This window comes from Heloderma suspectum, chromosome 13 (genome assembly GCF_057233095.1).
Source record: "Heloderma suspectum isolate Gila_16-S chromosome 13, 16-S_ref, whole genome shotgun sequence".
Lineage (NCBI taxonomy): Eukaryota > Metazoa > Chordata > Lepidosauria > Squamata > Helodermatidae > Heloderma > Heloderma suspectum.
Genome location: NC_139470.1, coordinates 26,023,697 through 26,042,270, shown reverse-complemented (window position 1 = coordinate 26,042,270; position 18,574 = coordinate 26,023,697). Strand labels below are relative to the sequence as shown.

The window sequence follows — 18,574 nt, the reverse complement described above, 5'->3', positions numbered from 1 at the left end:
AACAAACCATGGTTTAAAACTCTAGGTTGTTTCTCCCTCAACAACCCAGAGTGTTTAGTTCAGATGTTGCAGCAAACAACCCAAGAAATGGGGCATTCCTCAGGTGTTTGCTAAACTGGTTGCAAAGCAGTTTGTCATTACATGTGAACTGGGTCGATTTGATATGATATGAAATGGGAAGCAGAAGCAAAGTTCCTAACGTGCTCTAAAGGTGGTCTAAAAGAGTAGCTATTCACTTCCAAAATGCTGCTTTGCACAGGCACAGATTCCACATGTGTGACTGCACAGAGACCATGAAGAAGAACATTTGCTTTTCTGTGGAAATTGTCCTCTGTCCAGAGAAGAATAAACGGGCGATATTCAGTCCAAAGGGAAGCTCCCAGAACTAGATGTTAGGACCCTTTTGATTCTCTTGTGTTTAATTCTTGTTTATTTTGGGAAGGCAATTAGAGAAGTCAAAAGTACTTACCCCCCCCTTTTTTAAGGTATCCCTAAACAGCCCATGTTGTGTCATCTATGGATACCTAACTTATGAAACTATAACACACACACACACACCTACACACCTCAGCGAACAGAAAAATTTCTGCTGATGTCCAGCATAAGAAATCTAATTCTCTCCAGAGCACAGACTTAGTTGTCAGCTAGCCTTCATCTCTGTCCAGGAAGCTCCCCTCCTAATCCACTGAATTGCTGTATATTTGTGGCTAAAGTTTCACTTGAGCTGTAGATAATTGTAGAGTACATATGATAAAACAGGTGATCTTCCTGGTCTGCTTTCATTTAAGAATTCTTAGGAAATCCCTGGGAAACAGGACCATTAATCTCTTGTACATCTGTAAAAGCCATGTTCTGTTCTTCATCTATGCTTAATTCACTAGGGAGTGGCAACAGTCTTTTATTCAAACTTTTTTTTTTTTTATCCTGCTCTTCAATGCGCCCAGAGCGGTTTACAAAGATCAGAAATAAGACAGTCCCTGCCTGTAGTCTTACAGTCCTAAGAGACACAACATAAAAGGAAGGGATGGGATGGAGGAAGAAAACAAAAGTAAATTCAGGCACTAGATGCTTAGTTGCAATGTTCAGCAGGTCATGGATCTAAATGTAATGGAAAAGCTGCTTCTTCCTGTGATGGCTTCAGCAGTGGCAGTTGGTAGAAGCTTTCCTTACCAATTATGAGTTTCCTTAATTGTTTTGTGATGGTAGGACTCCTGCTTGGCCTGTATAGGCTAAACTTCTGTCTGTAGTACTTTTGCACTCCCATCCATCAAATACCTGGTGTTTTGTTCAACTTGTGCTCTGTCATTCTGCCTAAAACCAAGCTTGCAGTGTAAAAATATAACAATTACTTAAAAAACAACCTAGACACACTAAAATATCAAACTGAAATAATTAAAAGACTAAAAATCATAACTATTTAGGCTTCCTCAGATGGTTTGATAGGTGAAACCAAATGTTTGCTTCTGTGGTTGATGGGTGTTTTTCTGACCATTGAAAGCTCCATGCAATATCACTTGTGCTGGATGGTAGCACAGAAACCGCCATTTAATAGCTCTTGGTTTTTCACTCAGTATTACAAAACATGCTGTGAATAACTTTCCACAAATGAATTTGTGTGGTGTATTACCTCTTCAGGCTAGAAACATGCTGAAATACTTTAGCACCTGGGTGGCTGACTTGTGGCAGAGGCACCACAAATTGCACATGCAGCACAGGAATTTGTGGCATGCCTAGGCAGGATCAGGAGGGCCTGTGACCTTGGTCTAGTCAGACCTGCCTCACATGCTCAGTAGACTAGAGGTAAAGCCACTCCATGCCACATAGGGACATTAGCACTCACAGGCTTGTTTCCCATGTAACACTAGAACATTGTTCAGTGCTTCATGCAAGAGCAGCAAGCCTTGGGCTTGCATGGTCCCCTCTCCTGCATTGATCACAAGGAGGAAATCAGGAGCTTTCACTTATGCTTTTAAACTAACCAGAGTTTCTCGTTATGTCTGGAACTGGGGGAGCTCTGGTTAGGATCAAATCATGTTTTATGGTCTTGGTTTGTTGACAAGCAAAAGTTTAACTTAACTAGCTCTCTGACATAACATGACATAATATTAATATTATGACATATTAATAATATTATGACATAATAGAGAATTCTAGTTAGTTTAAAAGGGAAAGTGAAATGTCCCTTTCACACCTGCGCTAGAGGGGGAGGTAGTCATGTATGAGTCTGAGACCTGCTCCTTCTCATTGACAAGAGTCCTAAACTGGTTTAGCGCTGCATGCAAAATGGGCTATATTTAAGTGTCACTGACTCATAACTTAGACTAAACTTGTGGCACACTTGCTAAAAGAAATTGTCCATCAGCATCTTAGGACCTCTTTTTTTAAAAAAAACTTTTTAAAATATGCCTTTTCTTAAATTTTGTTAAATTTTGCTTATGGTGGCATGCAGTCAGCTTTCCGGCAAGTATTTCCTTAGTAAGTAGCTAGTACAAACTGTAGTTGCCACAGTTATGTTGGGTTCTAATCCTTGTTTATCTTAGGAAGACAGAAAAAAAAATGAAATCCTAAATTCATCTTCATAAAGTGCTGCTTAAGATATTCAGTACTCCTAAATGAAATGCAAGATAATGAAATATGCAATAACTATTATTTTGTTATATCCTCAAATGGAAACGAGCCATCTCATTCTTGGGTGTGATGTCAGATTTGAATGTCTGCCAAGTAGGAACTTAAGTCATGCTAAAAAAAATGCCGCCACTCTGGAAGTACTTAAGTGAAAGCCTTTTGGATTGCAGTGATGGAAGGGACAAATCTGTTACAGTGGCATTATTTTTAGTAGCGTGGCGAAGACATAAAATACTTTTTGAGTATTTACTTTTATTTGTACATGTCTAAGTTAAATGTATGAACATATGACGCTTACTTTCTTAACACCAATTTGGACCATTGGTCCATCTAGTCCTGTATTGTTCTCCAAGGCCTTGGGCCTTTCCCAGCAAAGTTACCTGAGATACTTCTAACTAGTAATGCCTGGGATTAAACCTTGGACTTCTTTCATTCTAACCGTATGTTCTACCACTGAGCTATGACCTCTTCCCACTTAGTATAACAATCATAACTGCTCTTCAAATGTGGGGAGTCATTTTATTGGTGGGTAAAGACTCTAATGTGGGGACCCATGGAGGAGGCACCACTATTCCAGTGACTCGGGGCAGAAGGAGATACAGCAGGAGGAGGGGGTTGGGATATCAAAGTAGAATGGGCCACAGGTGTTTATACACTGTTCATCTTCTACCCCCCTCCTCGAGCTCTCATGTAGCTGGTAGCTCTTCCACTGTGCCCTCCTGTCTTGCGGTGCTGCTGTTTAATGCCAGATCGGTCTGCAGTAAGACCGCACTCATTCATGATTTAATCGTGGATGAGAGGGCCAACCTGGCGTGTATCACTGAGATTTGGGTAGGTGAGCTGGGTGGAGTCAACCTGACTCAGCTCTGCCCACCTGGGTACTCAGTGCAGCACCAACATAGGTTGGAGGGCCGGGGGGGGGGGAGTTGCCGTGGTTCATAGAACTTCCATCTCTGTCACCAGGAGACCACTCCACCTTGGAGCAGGCCTTGAGGGGTTCCACCTGGTGTTGGGCCATAGAGACAGATTGGGGATACTGCTGGTGTACCGCCCACCCTGCTGCCCAGCATCCTCCCTGACTGAGCTGGCGGAGGCAGTCGCAAATGAGGTGTTGGAGGAACCCAGGACAGTGGTTCTGGGTGACTTCAACTTCCATGCTGAGGCTGTCTCCAGAGTTCCAGCTCAGGACTTCATGGCCTCCATGACAACCATGGGGCTGTCTCAGTATGTCATCGACCCAACACATGAAGCAGGGCACACCCTTGATTTGGTTTTTGCTCCAACTTGTGAGATGGGTAGTCTGAAGATTGGGGGGCTTCAAGTAACCCCATTGTCATGGTCAGACCATTTCCTGGTGAGATTTGAACTTATGGCATTACTCTCCTCCCGCGGGGGTGGGGGACGTATTCGGATGGTCTGCGCTAGGAGACTGATGGAATCCAATGGATTTCTGAATGCTCTTGGGGATTTTCCAGTGGAGAGAGCTGGTGATCCAGCCGAGGCCCTAGCCTCACTGTGGAACAGTGAGATGCGGAGGGCCATCGACATGATCGCACCTGAATGCCCTCTCCGGCACTGTGGAGCCCGTTCTGCTCCCTGGTATACTGGGGAGCTGCGGTCAATGAAACAGGCTGGATGTCGGCTGGAACGCAAATGGCGCAAGACTCAAAGTGAAGACGACCGAGCATGCTCTAGAGCGCATAATCGTGCCTATTGCATGGCAGTGCAGGCAGCAAAGAAGGTTTATTTTGCTGCCTCCATTGCGTCCTCAAGTAGCTGTCCAGCGGAGCTCTTCCGGGTGGTCCGGCGGTTGTTAACATCTTCCCCAGTAAATGGGGCCCTGGCCCCGTCGAGGACCCGCTGTGACCTTTTTGCATCGCACTTTGAGGACAAAATCGTTTGTCTCCGCGGCGACCTTGATGCTGTTGTTAGTGTAGTACCAGTCGAGGTGTCTGATGCTACCATCTGCCCAATTTTGTGGGATCAGTTCCAGTTGTTACAGCCTGATGATATGGAAAAGATGCTTGTAATAATGCAACCGACCACGTGCCCTCTTGATCCCTGTCCCTCCTGGCTAATAAAAGCTAGCTGAAGGGGCATGACTGGGTGGGTCCAGGGAGTGATAAGTGCTTCCCTACGGGAAGGGGTGGTTCCTGCTGTCCTTAAGGAGGCAGCAGTGCGGCCACTCCTGAAGAAGCCCACCCTGGACCCAACGGTATTAGACAACTACCGCCCAGTCGCAAATACCCCTTTTCTAGGGAAGGTACTTGAGAGGGTTGTGGTGAACCAATTGCAAGCACACTTGGAGGATACTGATTATCTAGACCCATTTCAGTCTGGGTTTCATTCTGGTTACGGGACTGAATCAGCCTTGGTCTCCCTGATGGATGACCTTCATCGAGAGAGGGACAGGGGGAGTGTAACCCTGTTAATTCTGCTCGACCTCTCATCGGCTTTTGAAACCATTGACCATGATATCCTCCTGGAACGACTCCATGGGATGGGTATTGGAGGCACTGTGCTACAGTGGTTCCGGTCCTACCTACGGAGCTGATTTCAGAGATTAACACTGGGTGACTGTTCCTTGGCCCCTTGGCAATTGAGCTATGGGGTGCCACAGGGTACCATCCTGTCCCCAGTGTTGTTTAACATCTATATGAAGCTGCTGGGAGCGGTCATTTGGGGATTTGGAGCTAAATGCCATCAGTATGCTGATGACACGCAGTTCTATCTCCCTGTGACATCTGAATCAGGAGAGGCTGTGCAAGTCCTGAATCAGTGCCTAGACTCAGTAATGGGCTGGATGAAGGCCAATAAACTGAAGCTGAATCCTGGCAGGACGGAAGCCCTGTGGGTGAGTGGTTCCCTGGATGGGGTTGCACTCCCTCTGAAAGATCAGGTCCGTAGTCTGGGGGTACTCCTAGTTTCATCATTGTCACTGGAGGCCCAAGTGGTCGCTGCAGCTCGGAGTGGTTTTAACAGCTTCGGCTGGTTCGCCAGCTACGGCCTCTCCTGGACAGGGATAGCTTGACCACGGTGGTACAGGCGTTAGTAACTTCAAGACTGGATTACTGCATCTGGCATCTGGCCCCATCACTTCCTGGCATATGGAAGGCGAAGAAATGGAAGCATTGACAGATTTTATTTTCTTGGGCTCCAAGATCACCGCAAACGGTGACTGTAGCCATGAAATTAAAAGACGCTTGCTCCTTGGGAGGAAAGCTATGGCCAACCTAGACAGCATAGTAAGAAGCAGAGACATCACCTTGGCGACAAAGGTCCATCTAATCAAAGCTATGGTTTTCCCAGTAGTAATGTATGGCTGTGAGAGCTGGACTATAAGGAAGGCTGAGCGCCGAAGAACTGATGCTTTCGAACTGTGGTGCTGGAGAAGACTCTTAGGAGTCCCCTGGGCTGCAAGGAGGTCAAATCAGTCAATCCTAAAGGAAATCAACCCTGACTGCTCATAGGAAGGACAGATACTGAAGCTGAAGCTCCAATATTTTGGCCACCTAATGCGAAGAGAAAACTCTCTGGAAAAGACCCTGATGCTGGGAAAGACTGAAGGCAAAAGGAGAAGGGGACGGCAGAGGATGAGATGGCTAGATAACATCACGGATGCAATGAATATGGACTTGAGCACGCTCCGGGAGAGAGCGCAGGACAGGAAGGCCTGGCATGCTATGGTCCATGGGGTCACGAAGAGTCGGACATGACTGAACAACAAAGAGGTTGAGCAGAATGCTGATATACAGTACCCCCGCCCATGAATAAAAACATACCCTTTCTTTATCAAGGTTTCTTTCTAATGTGTCTGATCTTAAGGCTCAGAGTGGGGGGTGGGGAGGGGGAAACTTACCTTTTACTATTTCTGCACCTCTCTTTAGTAAGTAAGATTTAGTAGGTAGCTGAGTAAGATTCTCTACTAAACATGAAAGTTATGTAATTTCTAATCTAAGTGGCTGTGCAGTTCTGCCTATGTAACAATGGGCTGATGTAAATAACAACGGTTCTTCCCCTGCTAGTCTTTTAAATTGTGAGGGGCCCCCTTGCAATTTAAAGGATCAGGATGGGAGTTAATTGATGCTTACTGGTTTAATTTTAACTGCTAGAACATGTAGCTACTAAATAGTGCATTTATGCTATCTTTGAGGGTAAGCTTATTTCCCATGTTGCTTTTTGTTACAGTTCTCCTTTTCCTAGATTGCATAATTCCCTTGTCTTGGAGCAGCCCAGAATTTTTGCTCACTTCAGTTTATATATCTTTGTTTAAAGATAGCCCATAACTTTCCAGTAGCAATAGCTGATAATTAGTAACTGGGCAGAGCAGTCTAATTTCATACAATGAAATGTAAGTATCCTTGTTTATAAATACTCATAATTTGAGAGCAGAGGACATTGTAGAGCTCATGTAGTTTGAGCATAAAAGGCCACCCAGATAGGCCCAATGAATAACCTTCTTTACAGAATGGCATCTGCTGGGTTGGGTCCCAGTGCCCATGATGACGTTGTCAGTTGTTAGCATCCAGCATAAAGTCCAATATAGCAATATAGCACATGGCCTATTATGCAATATTAATAATTTTTGACCTCAAAAACATTTTCCCATGGTTCTTTATTTACATAGAAGAGCAGCCTTTAACTCAGTGGCTTGGTTGAAATGTAACATAGTCTGGTTTGGATATAAATGTGCAGGAGGTAGAGGGGTGTGTGCAAGCCTGAGCTTGTAACCCCGAACCATGGATTTATCTTAAGTCTAAAGCAAGCCTGTGTGTGTCAGAGGGCCATCGATTCAGCTGTAAGCAACCATAAATCAGCCTTCCCCAACCCGATGCCGATGGCCATGCTGGGTTAGGAGTTGAAAGATAACATCTGGAGAGCATCAGATTGGGGAACGTTGCCATAAATGGTTTAACATGCATATATTTGGATTTAATTTTAACCAGGCTATTTAAAAAAATAAAAGAGCATTATTACTGATGTAAAAAACATTTATACTTAAATCTTCAGTTTTCATCCAACCTGTTCACATGGCTCATTCTTTTAGACAATGGAAAATAATCTGCCAGGCACTGTTTTCCATACAGTGACAGCCAGGGCTGTGTCATTTTAAAACCTAGCAATACCCCTTTAGAAGGAAGGCTAAATTGATATAGTGTTATCTTTAATACGTTCTTTGTGCGCGGTCTTTGTTTTTTACATTCTGTTATATGAATGACAGTCATTGGACTAACTCCTTTAGAAGGAGCTGTTTTGACTCTTGTTCTTTCAAGTACTCTTGAAGATCATAACAAATAAGTTATCCTCCCCTTCTTATGTTGTGTCCTTCTACTATTGAAATTTTGATGATATGCTTCTGTTTGGTAAGGGGACTTAGGGCGTAGTCCTGTCGATTGCACCCTTGATGATTGGAAGCCCCTGAACTTGGAGGCTTCCGATCATCCAGCGCAGGGTGGGAGGAGCTGCAGAGGCGATCTTTGCTTCCCCATCCTCCCACCCTGCACTTTTCACTTAATGGCCTTTTTTTTTTTTCTTTTTTGCCCTGAGGCACTTCGGAGGGGCAGGGAAGGAGGCTGGAGAGGCTTCAGGATAGCTCCTTTGCTGGCCTCTCCAGTCTCCTCCCCTCCCACTGAAATGCCCCCCTTTCCCCCTCTCTGAAGTCACTTTTCTGACCTTGGACAGCACGTGGTGCAGTTCTTTCCATGCTGGCTTCGAGGGGGTGGGGGAGGGGGGCAAATCTCCTCCCCTTCCGAGGCCAGAGTGCCATCTCTGACCTTGGAGGGGGGAATCAGTATCCTGTGGCCCCTCAGACAATGTCTAGGGGCCATAGGATTGCTCCTTCCATTGCTTATGTTACTCTGTAAAGCAAGGATGGGCAATGTGCAACTCACATGTGGCCCCCCATGGCCTGAATTGCTGCCCCACCGAAATTCAGCAGCAACAGCGGCAAAAACATTGGCAATATGCTGCCAAAATTTGGCAGCAAACCATTACAGACACTCAAAAGTGCCAAATTTAGCTTGTTTTCAAGCTAGATGTCGTCCTTTTGAGTTTCTGTAGCTACTGTGTAGCAGGGATGGCAGCACACAGTGGAGGGACTTGGGGTGGCAGGGCATCCACAGCAGGCCACGTATATTGCCCACCCCTGCTATACTGGTTTGCAGAACTTTGGCTTTGCGCCTGTGGCAGGAGTGCTGGAAACTGGCCCCCAGACCAGCTGAAGTTGTCCACCCCAGATGTAAAACGCCATGTACAGTGATGATTCAACATTCTCATTTATCAGTGTAGATTTTAAAAAAATATTTGACACAAACCAAAATGAAGATTTCAGAATTTAAGTCTCTTGCATACAATTGAGTAAACACTAATATAGCATAACAAGTAAATTCCTAGATGTTGTAAATACTATGAACTTGCATTTGAAACTTGTATTGATTCAGAGTTTTTTGTTTTTTTTTACCTAAGTAGAGTATGCTTTATGCTTCAAATATTTCACATTTATACTTTGAGTTAAAAATCCAGCATTGGAAGCTGATTAGATTTGCATTCTTGGCTCTTTGTTTCTATTGCAAGTGGCATTTTTGAAGCTAAAGGATTGTCTTCCTCTTCGAAAGAATTCTTGACTGCCTGTAGGAGACTTTCTATGTTTGAAATTGGGAGGTTCTACTTCTAGGTTTCACTCTTAAAACAAGCCATTGTTGTCAGTTGTGCAAGCTTTTTAGATCCAGATTTAGTATCTTTATACTGTTGCAAAGGGTTAAAAATAACTGGCTGGTTAATTTTGTGCACTTGCATACTGCTTGTGTTCAGTAAATTTTACTGCTAGTATTTCATACAATTCTCAGTCTAGACCCTTCAACAAGGCATTTATCTCAAGTGTAGGTTGCTGTGCGTAAGCAACAAAGAAAATTGTGTATGAGGGAAGAACTAAGTTAAGGCAGAGTACATGTACCGGATGTTCATGAATCTTTTAAAAGCCCGTCTGAACAAGTGCTGGGGGCATGGAAAGGACGGGGGGGGGGCATTTAAGCATACGTCCTCCTAGTTTTTAAAGTGTTATCAGCAAATTGCTTTGCAGTGTTCAGTTTTTCAGCATATGTCATGATCACGCGCATCTGTTTGCTTGAGATATCACTCAAGAGTTTGTGGCAAATGCAGAGCACAGTTTTATATATATTTACTCAGAAGTAAGTTTTGCAGTGTTCAGTGAAGCTTTCGGTTAGGTAAGTGTGCATGAGCTGCAGCTTTAGAAGAGTAGCTTGAACAACTGTTGGTGTCATATTTCTAAGCAGATAGTGCTTACAAACTTGTTTTCTGATGTGGGAGTCGTGACTGTGCAGAGAAGAAACAACTAAAAAAATAGCAGGTGTTTGGAGAAGTGAACTGGATTGGGAATCTGGGTAGTGTTGTCTAGTTACCAGTATACATATTTTACATGCTACGAAAGTGATGCCAAAGAACAAATAGTGTATGTGTTCATTTTATTTACATTTGTATATGAAGTGTTACATAATCCTTACTGTATTAGTTCATAATAACCACTGTCATTTTACTGTTGAGGAACTGAGTCTAATGGATTTTTCAGAAAAACCCCTTTTTTCTTTCCCCACCTTGTGGAGTTTTACAACTGTTTTTTATTTTATTTCATCTCCCCCCCCCCCCCCCGAGGATAAGAGTTGGAATTTGTGGAGAAATGTGTGGATAAAGAAACGACTGCAGGAGCAAGAAAGTATATGGGTGAAGGCAGCGGTGACTGTCTTGACAGTTGTGCCGAATCTCACTACCTGACCACCATGATTCCACCCAGACCACGTCTAGTCTTTCTCCTTTGGTTTAAGCAAAAAATCTTCCCCATGTTTTTAGAGTTTTGTGTTAACCCATATCAACTAGATACTCCTGGTTGCTCTGGACTTTGGGTAAACACTTGAAATTCAATATGGTCTCTGTATTCCAAGTTCAACTGACATTATGGCTGTGCAAATTTTCAGGACCCTTAATTATGCATTTGTGCTGTCATAGTTATTTAGGGATAGACAATAGTATGTTCCATGCAGATGTAAACACCTGAAAAACGTATTTTAGGGCTCAGAGACTGGAAAGCAGTGGTCATGTTCACATTCTATGGTAAGCTAGAATTCCGGAGAATCTTGGCTTACAGCTCACAAGCTGTGTGCTGGTGCACCTAGCCTGTGAACTGTAAGCCAGGATTATCCAGAATTCTGGGTTACTGTTGCATGTGAACATGGCAAATGCCAGGATTGGGAGAATGGATGAACTGAAGAGTTAAACGTTGCTGCTTACGTACTATTTTAGGACAAAGGCTATTTTATTGCTTTAGGGTGCAATCCTATGGGTGGCACCCTCATTGGATAGAAACCTCTGAGATCGAGTATCCAGTGTGCTGCTGGTCTGTTGCCAGCAGGGCAGGAGGAGCAACAGAGGCCATTTTCACCTCTGCGACCCCTTTGCGTGTGTTTTCTCTCTAGACGGATGTTTGAGCCTGTCTAGTGGAGGTGGCTGGTGGGGGCAGGTCTGGAGATGCTATAGGATTTCTCATATCCTGACCTCTACTCTCTCTTCCCCACCCACCGCAGCACCCCTTTCAGACCTTTCTGAGGTCCTCCAAGGCCACTTCTGCAATCTCATAATACAGGCACTGCCATTCTTTCTTCACCGTGGGGAGGGATTGGATTCTGGAGTCCCCTTTCTGAGTTCGTAGCAGAGTCTGTAGCCTTGGAGGGGGGAGTCTCAAAGAATCCTATGGTTCCTGGGATGCTCTCCTGGGACCACAGGATTGCCCTTTTATTTTATTTCAACATTTATACCTCAGGGTTACTTCATCAGACTCACCTAAGCGGTGTACATCAAACAACCATTACTTCAATTTGATTACAGTATGACCTTCTATTCTTTCAGCTTTCGATCTGAAATACCAGAACGCCTGAATAGCATCTGAAATTTATTGAAAGAAAGATTCATTGATAGCTGGTAAGTTAATAGATGCTTAATGCCAGGCCGTTTCATTTTCTTGAGCTTTTTAGATGCAATTTTCATTCTGCTAACTCCTTTATGCTACTTTTATTATAATTTTGTGACTTTTAGCTTAATTTATGTTTTGTGTTTACATTTTTTTGTTTTTTATTATGAACTGCATTGGGAATATGATTGAAGGGTGGTAAACAGATTTTGTAATAAAAGAAATGAATAAAATACTAGCCTAAAAGTAAGGTTAGCCTCTTAAGCAATTGTGTTCAACCTTCTGGTGGTTTATAGCTGCAGAATATGACCTGGTTCAGATGATCGAACAACCCATGCTTAACAACCCATGGGTTGTTTGTGAGCATGCCCATTAAGCAACGCAAAGTTAACCTAACAATCGCCCATGGATTGTTGTTGGGGTAACTCTGGGTTGTTTAGTGCATAAACAACCCAGATTTTATAGGTTTGCACATCATGAAACAACCCAGGAATGAGGTGTTCCTCAGTTGATAATTGAAAGTGGAAGTGGTGAGTGGGCAGGCGGCAATGCGCTCACTTGCTCCCACACCCCGCTGCCAATTCATGGGTTAAACAACCCAGGAATTGGCCATGATGTGCAAACCGAGTCTAAGAAATGTGAATATCCTTCAGCAAACCTTCTCTCCGCAACAGTGGGTTGTTTAAAGAATGACAGAAGGGTGAGTATCCCCCCCTCCCAATCCTTTCATTGTATATTTTTGTGCAGGATGATAACTTTCCACGTGATTATGTAGGGAATAGCAGTTATTTTGATTCATATGATAGAAAACTTGTTACAGAACTATTCATTATGCTGTCAATTGAGTCAGCTGTGTGAACCAAAAGGTTTTCCGTAGTTAACTGCTTCAGCCTGCAACCTTGACATCATTCAGTCTCCAATTAGGGAAGACCAGTGTAGGTTGTATATGTGGGACAATTTTGAAAGGCATCTTTTTTTTTCCGTGATGTTAATCACATTTTGTTATTGTCTTGGAATAATCATGGATTGACATGGGTCAGTCATGACAACATCGTCTGTTGTCATATTTTAACTGCAAGTGTAATTGCAATCGGTGTGTGTGTGATACATCGTAGAACATGACTGGAATTTGAGAAACCTGGGCAGGGTTAGCCCCAGCCTTCTATCAATAGACTTCTCCAGCAGTGCAGGACCTGCACCATAGGCTGGGGAAAGCCACAGCAGAGGCAGCTGAGATGTATCCTGCACATCTGAACCACACCCATTGTTGGAGTCCTGTTTCCCTGTACTTGGGGGCTCAGATGTTTTTTGCTATTTATTAGACTGTCTTTTCAACCCCTATGTTATAGAATAAAATTGGATTACTGCAATGCACTTTACATGGGGCTGCCCTTGTGGGTGGTCCAGAAGCTGCAGTTAGTGCAGAATGTCGCAGCCAGGTTGGTAGCAGGATCGTCTTATCGCCGGGATATTACACCTATGCTGAGGGAACTTCACTGGCTGCCTATAGGCTACTAGGCCAGATTTAAGGGTTTGGTACTTGCTTACAAAGCCCTAACAGCTCAAGGCAAGGATAGATAAAGCGACCACCTAGCCCCCTACCTATCTGTTTGGTTGCTGCATTTATCAGGAGATACCCTCCTGGTGGTGCCCAAGATTGCAGAGGTCCAGTCCACGATAGCTCAGAATAAGGCCTTTTGTATCATAGCTATCGCTCTCTGGAACTTCCTGTCTCTACAAATTAGACATCCACCTTCTAGGTTTTCAGTACCTACTGAAAACATACTTTCCCCCCCACACAAGCATTCCCTGGGATGTTATTGGAATTAGCCTCTCTGCTGTGATACTAGCAACACTTTTGAAGTACGGATTATTCAGTAGCTCTAGTCACTGAATTGTTAAACTGCAGTGTTTGAGTTGACTTCTATTCCTAATGCTGTTTAGACCAACATAAACCTTAATAGGGATGGTATTGTATTTGAAGGGTAGGGTATAAATCTAAAAAAAATAAAAATAAGAAACTTTAAGAAAGGATTCCTTGCCTTTGTGTCTTGCTTGAGGTTCACTGTTAACCATAATGTTAAAAGTTAATTAAGTACCATGGCAGATGAGTTTGATTAATAAATGTATTGGCCAGAATTCAAAGAGCCACTTTAGGGAGTTATGTGCAACCACCAGGGTTTTTTTTTTTTAATGCTTATTCTTTGAAGAGCATACTCGAACACCATATGAGAGCCAGTGTAGTATAGTGGTTAAGGTGTTGGACTGGGACTTAGGAGATTCAGGTTCTACTTTTCACTCAACCATGAAGCTCACTTGGTGATTTTGGGCCAATCACTAAGTCTCATCCTAACCTACCTCGCAGTGTTGTTGTGAGGATAAAATGGAGAGAAGGAGGACCATGTAAGCTGCCTTGGGTTCCTTGGAGGAAAAAAGGTGGGATATAAATGTAATAATAAAATAAAGGAACTTGTTTTCAAACTCCCCCAAATTTGAAGTGGTTTGCTTTGTGGCATAGGCAGCTGTTGCAGAAAAGCAAGTCTAAGTCACAGTTGTTTGCATCCTAACTGGTATTCTGAAGACACCCTGCAACCAATTTTTCGGAACAAATTAAGTGAACCAGACATGCTTTTAAAAAACAAACGGAGTTCATAATGTCTGTACTTGCATTTTGCTGTCTGAACTCTGCTTTTCTACATCTATACTTCCTGCTTTAGCTAGTCCCAAGTTAATACTACTACTTTGCTAACAGTAAATGTGTTGTCCTGTTTATCTAACTTCTAATTTCCTTTTCCAGATCTTTACATAATATACAGTGCTACAGAGTATTGAAAGCAAGGGCGAGGACCTTGCCTCTTAACCTGGCTCTGTCATGGTAAGCACGCAAATTCTTTCAGGACAGGCAAAACCAAAGCAGGTTGAAGCATGAGGGAGTGGGGAGTGGCAGCTGTTCGATACATGTAGCAGGTTTTAAAGCTCAGTGAAGGGATTACGTTTTCTGCAGAAGATGAAGCTGTTTGATATGGTCAAGGATTGGTAAAGTTCCACGCTACTCTGTTGAATGCAATAATATATAGCTGCCACTTTCAGCCAAAGAACTGCATTGGGGATTCAGGTTACTTACAGTGGCAGCTATCATGCATGCCACTCTGAAAACTACGGCCAGAACAAACTGCTAACCATCCGTCTTTCATTTCCATCCTGCAATCTGGGCAAGGACAAAATTGCACCAAGTCTTTGCTTCCTAGTCCTGAGGAAGGCAACAGGCTTTGGTGCAACAGGACACTTATCCAGCCCTTTCCAGGTTTGGAATGCCTAAATTGCATCATTCAACACAGTTAAAACACATTCTGTACCATAACATTGTGGTGCAACATTCTGCACCATAATTCAACTCTGTGTTCAATAATAATGGGATTTAAATTCCATCTGACATCAATTTGAAATTCATCTTAGAGGGGGTATTGCTTCTTGGCCTTTTGGCTAAGATCTAGTGTAGTGTGTAGTATCTTAGAGGGGATTATCTCCTTTTTAACTCCATTCTTAGACAAAATGGCGTCTGCTATCCTCTAGCCCTCATTGCTTCTGAAAAACACATATCTGGTGTCACCGGATTGCATGGAAACAGAGAGATATGAGTCAGTGGCTTGAGTCTTGCATCTCTCCCTCCCTTTCCTGTGTTCACATTTCCCTGGTCCTGCTGCCCTCGAGGTCCATGCCTCCTTCCTTTCATGGTCTACCACTCTGATCCTTGTAATAATATCATAGGAAGAGCAATCCTATGGCCCCTAGACAGAGCCTGGGGCACTATAGGAAGCTGCAGATCACCTCTTCCACACCCACAGACAGAGCTATGAGCACAGAGGAGGAGATTGTTCATAGATCCTCCCCTCCCAGCCACTGTGGAAAGCATCTTTTACAAGGTTGTGATTGCGACCTTGTAAGAGAAGTTGGAGGGGGAGAAAAGGGGGCATGGTGGTGGGTGGGGAGGGGAGAGGCCACGATACGCAATACCTTATGGGCTGTCCAGTCTCCTCCCCACCCACTAAAAGGTAAGTCATCTAGATGGGCCCAGAGGCCCATCTATCTGCTTTTTGCATTTTAAAAAGAGGAACAGAAGTGAAATTGCCTTCATCGTCCTGTCTTGCTACCTGGCACTTGCCAGCAGGGCATAGGATAGGTGGAAGACTCTGAACTCGGAGCCCTCTGCGTATTGGGAGCCCAACCCATAGGACTGTGCCCTGATTCTAGGAAAATGTAAAATGTTGCTCTTTAACAAATCATATATTTCATGTCCTGATGTCCACATTTGTGTGGGCACCAAGTAGGCAACATACAAAGGGTCTTCTTTCAGTCTCCTGCCAGCCAAAAGGTTGTTGGTAGAGTCGGCATAAAAGGGGATGCCAAGTTTAAGATCTGAAACTCTTGTTGTTCAGTCGTTAAGTCGTGTCCGACTCTTCGTGACCCCATGGACCATAGCACGCCATGCCTTCCTGTCCTCTGCTCTCTCCCGGAGTGTGCTCAAGTTCATATTCATTGCATCAGTGATGCTGTCTAGCCATCTCATCTTCCGCTGTCCCCTTCTCCTTTTGCCTTCAATCTTTCCCAGCATCAGGGTCTTTTCCAGGGAGTTTTCTCATCGCATTAGGTGGCCAAAATATTGGAGCTTCAGCTTCAGTATCTGTCCTTCCTATGAGCAGTCAGGGTTGATTTCCTTTAGGATTGACTGATTTGACCTCCTTGCAGTCCAGGGGACTCGTAAGAGTCTTCTCCAGCACCACAGTTCGAAAGCATAAATTCTTCGGCGCTAAGCCTTCCTTATAGTCCAGCTCTCACAGCCATACATTACTACTGGGAAAACCACAGCTTTGATTATACAGACCTTTGTCGGCAAGATGATGTCTCTGCTTCTTCCTATGCTGTCTAGGTTTGCTATAGCTTTCCTTCCAAGGAGCAAGCATCTTCTAATTTCATGGCTACAGTCACCGTCTGCGGTGAACTTGGAGGCCAAGAAAATAAAATCTGTCACTGCTTCCATTTCTTCCCCTTCTATATGCCAGGAAGTGATGGGGCCAGATGCCATGATCTTAGTTTTTTTAATGTTGGGTTTCAAACCAGCTTTTGCACTCTCCTCTTTCACCCTCCACAAGAGGCTCTTGAGATCCTCTTCGCTTTCTGCCATTAGGGTGGTATCGTCTGCATACCTGAGGTTGTTGATAATTCTCCCGGCAATCTTAATTCCGACCTGTGATTCATCCAACCCGGCGTTTCTCATGATGTACTCTGCATATAAGTTAAATAAGCAGGGTGACAATATGCAGCCTTGTCGTACTCCTTTCCCAATTTTGAACCACTCGGTTGTTCCATGTCTGGTTCTTACTGTTGCTTCTTGACCCTTGTACAGGTTTCTCAAGAGACAGGTAAGGTGGTCTGGTACTCCCATCTCTTTAAGAATTTGCCACAGTTTGTTGTGATCCACACAATCAAAGGCTTTAGCGTAGTCAATGAAGCAGAAATAGACATTTTTCTGGAATTCTCTTGCTTTCTCCATGATCCAGTGAATGTTGGCGATTTGATCTCTAGTTCCTCTGCCTCTTCAGAACCCAGCTTGTACTTCCGGTAGTTCTCGGTTCGCATACTGCTGAAGCCTAGCTTGTCGGATTTTGAGCATCACCTTGCTGGCATGTGAAATGAGCGCAATTGTACGGTAGTTTGAACACTCGTTGGCATTGCCCTTCTTTGAAATTGGAATGTAAACTGACCTTTCCCAGTCTTGTGGCCACTGTTGAGTGTTCCAAATTTGTTGGCATATTGAGTGCAACACTTTAACAGCATCATCTTTTAGGATTTTAAGAAGCTCAGCTGGAATACTGTCATCTCCGCTAGCTTTGTTGTTACTAATGCTTCCTAAGGCCCACTTGACTTCACTCTCGAGGATGTCCGGCTCCAGTGACCGCCCTATCATAGCTATCAGGGACATTCAGATCTTTCCTGTATAGTTCTTCTGTGTATTCTTTCCACCTCTTCTTAATCTCATCTGCTTCTGTTAGGTCCCTGCCTTCTTTGTCCTTTATCATGCCCGTCTTTGCACAAAACGTTCCCTTCAGATCTCCGATTTTCTTGAAGAGATCTCTAGTCTTTCCCATTCTATTGTTTTCCTCGATTTCTTTGCATTGTTCATTTAAGAAGGCCTTCTTGTCTCTCCTTGCTATTCTCTGGAACTCTGCATTCAGTTAGAGCCAGTGTGGTGTAGTGGCAAGAGTGTTGGACTAGGAGCTGGGAGATCCGGGTTCTAGTCCCCGCTCGGCCATGGAAGCTCACTGGGTGACTTTGGGCCAGTTACAGACTCTCAGCCCAACCCACCTCACAGGGTTGTTGTTGTGAGGATAAAATGGAGAGGAGGAGGATAATGTACGCCGCCTTGGGTTCCTTGCAAGAGGAAAAAAGGCGGGGTATAAATGCAATAAATAAATAATATATCTTCCCCTTTCTCCCTTGCTTTCTGCTTCCCTTCTTTCCTCAGCTACTTGTAAAGCCTCATCAGACAGCCACTTTGCTTTCTTGCATTTCTTTTTCTTTGGGATGGATTTCGTTGCTGCCTCCTGAACAGTGTTACGGACCTCCGTCCATAGTTCCTCAGGCACTCTGTCTATCAGGTCTAATCCCTTATATCTATTCCTCACCTCCACTGTATATTCATAAGGGATATGATTTAGGTCATACCTGAATGGTTTAGTGCTTTTCCCTACGTTCTTCAATTTAAGCTGAAATTTTGCAAGAAGCAGCTCATGATCTGAGCCACAGTCAGCTCCAGGTCTTGTTTTTACTGACTGTATAGAGCTTCTCCATCTTTGGCTGCAAAGGACATAATCTGATTTCGATATTGACCATCTGGTGATGTCCATGCCTCTTGTGCTGTTGGAAAAGCGTGTTTGCTATGATCAGCGTGTTCTCTTGGCAAAACTCTATTAG

At 43.9% G+C, this 18,574-nt stretch overlaps 1 protein-coding gene across 9 annotated transcripts in view; it reads left to right on the top strand.

Moving 5' to 3' along the window:
- Positions 1-18,574, top strand: part of MTMR3 (myotubularin related protein 3) — a 93,722-nt gene that overhangs the window by 20,778 nt on the left and 54,370 nt on the right. For 6 of the 9 annotated variants that reach the window (XM_084819335.1, XM_084819331.1, XM_084819338.1 and 3 more), the window contains exons 2-3: positions 11,542-11,613; positions 14,400-14,477. In XM_084819335.1, coding sequence (XP_084675461.1) covers positions 14,475-14,477 — 3 coding nt within the window. In that variant the 5' untranslated portion in view covers positions 11,542-11,613; positions 14,400-14,474. Of the gene's footprint in view, positions 1-9,762; positions 9,849-10,031; positions 10,094-11,541; positions 11,614-14,399; positions 14,478-18,574 lie in introns of those variants that run through there. The other 3 variants (XM_084819336.1, XM_084819332.1, XM_084819333.1) reach the window with 2 other exon arrangements.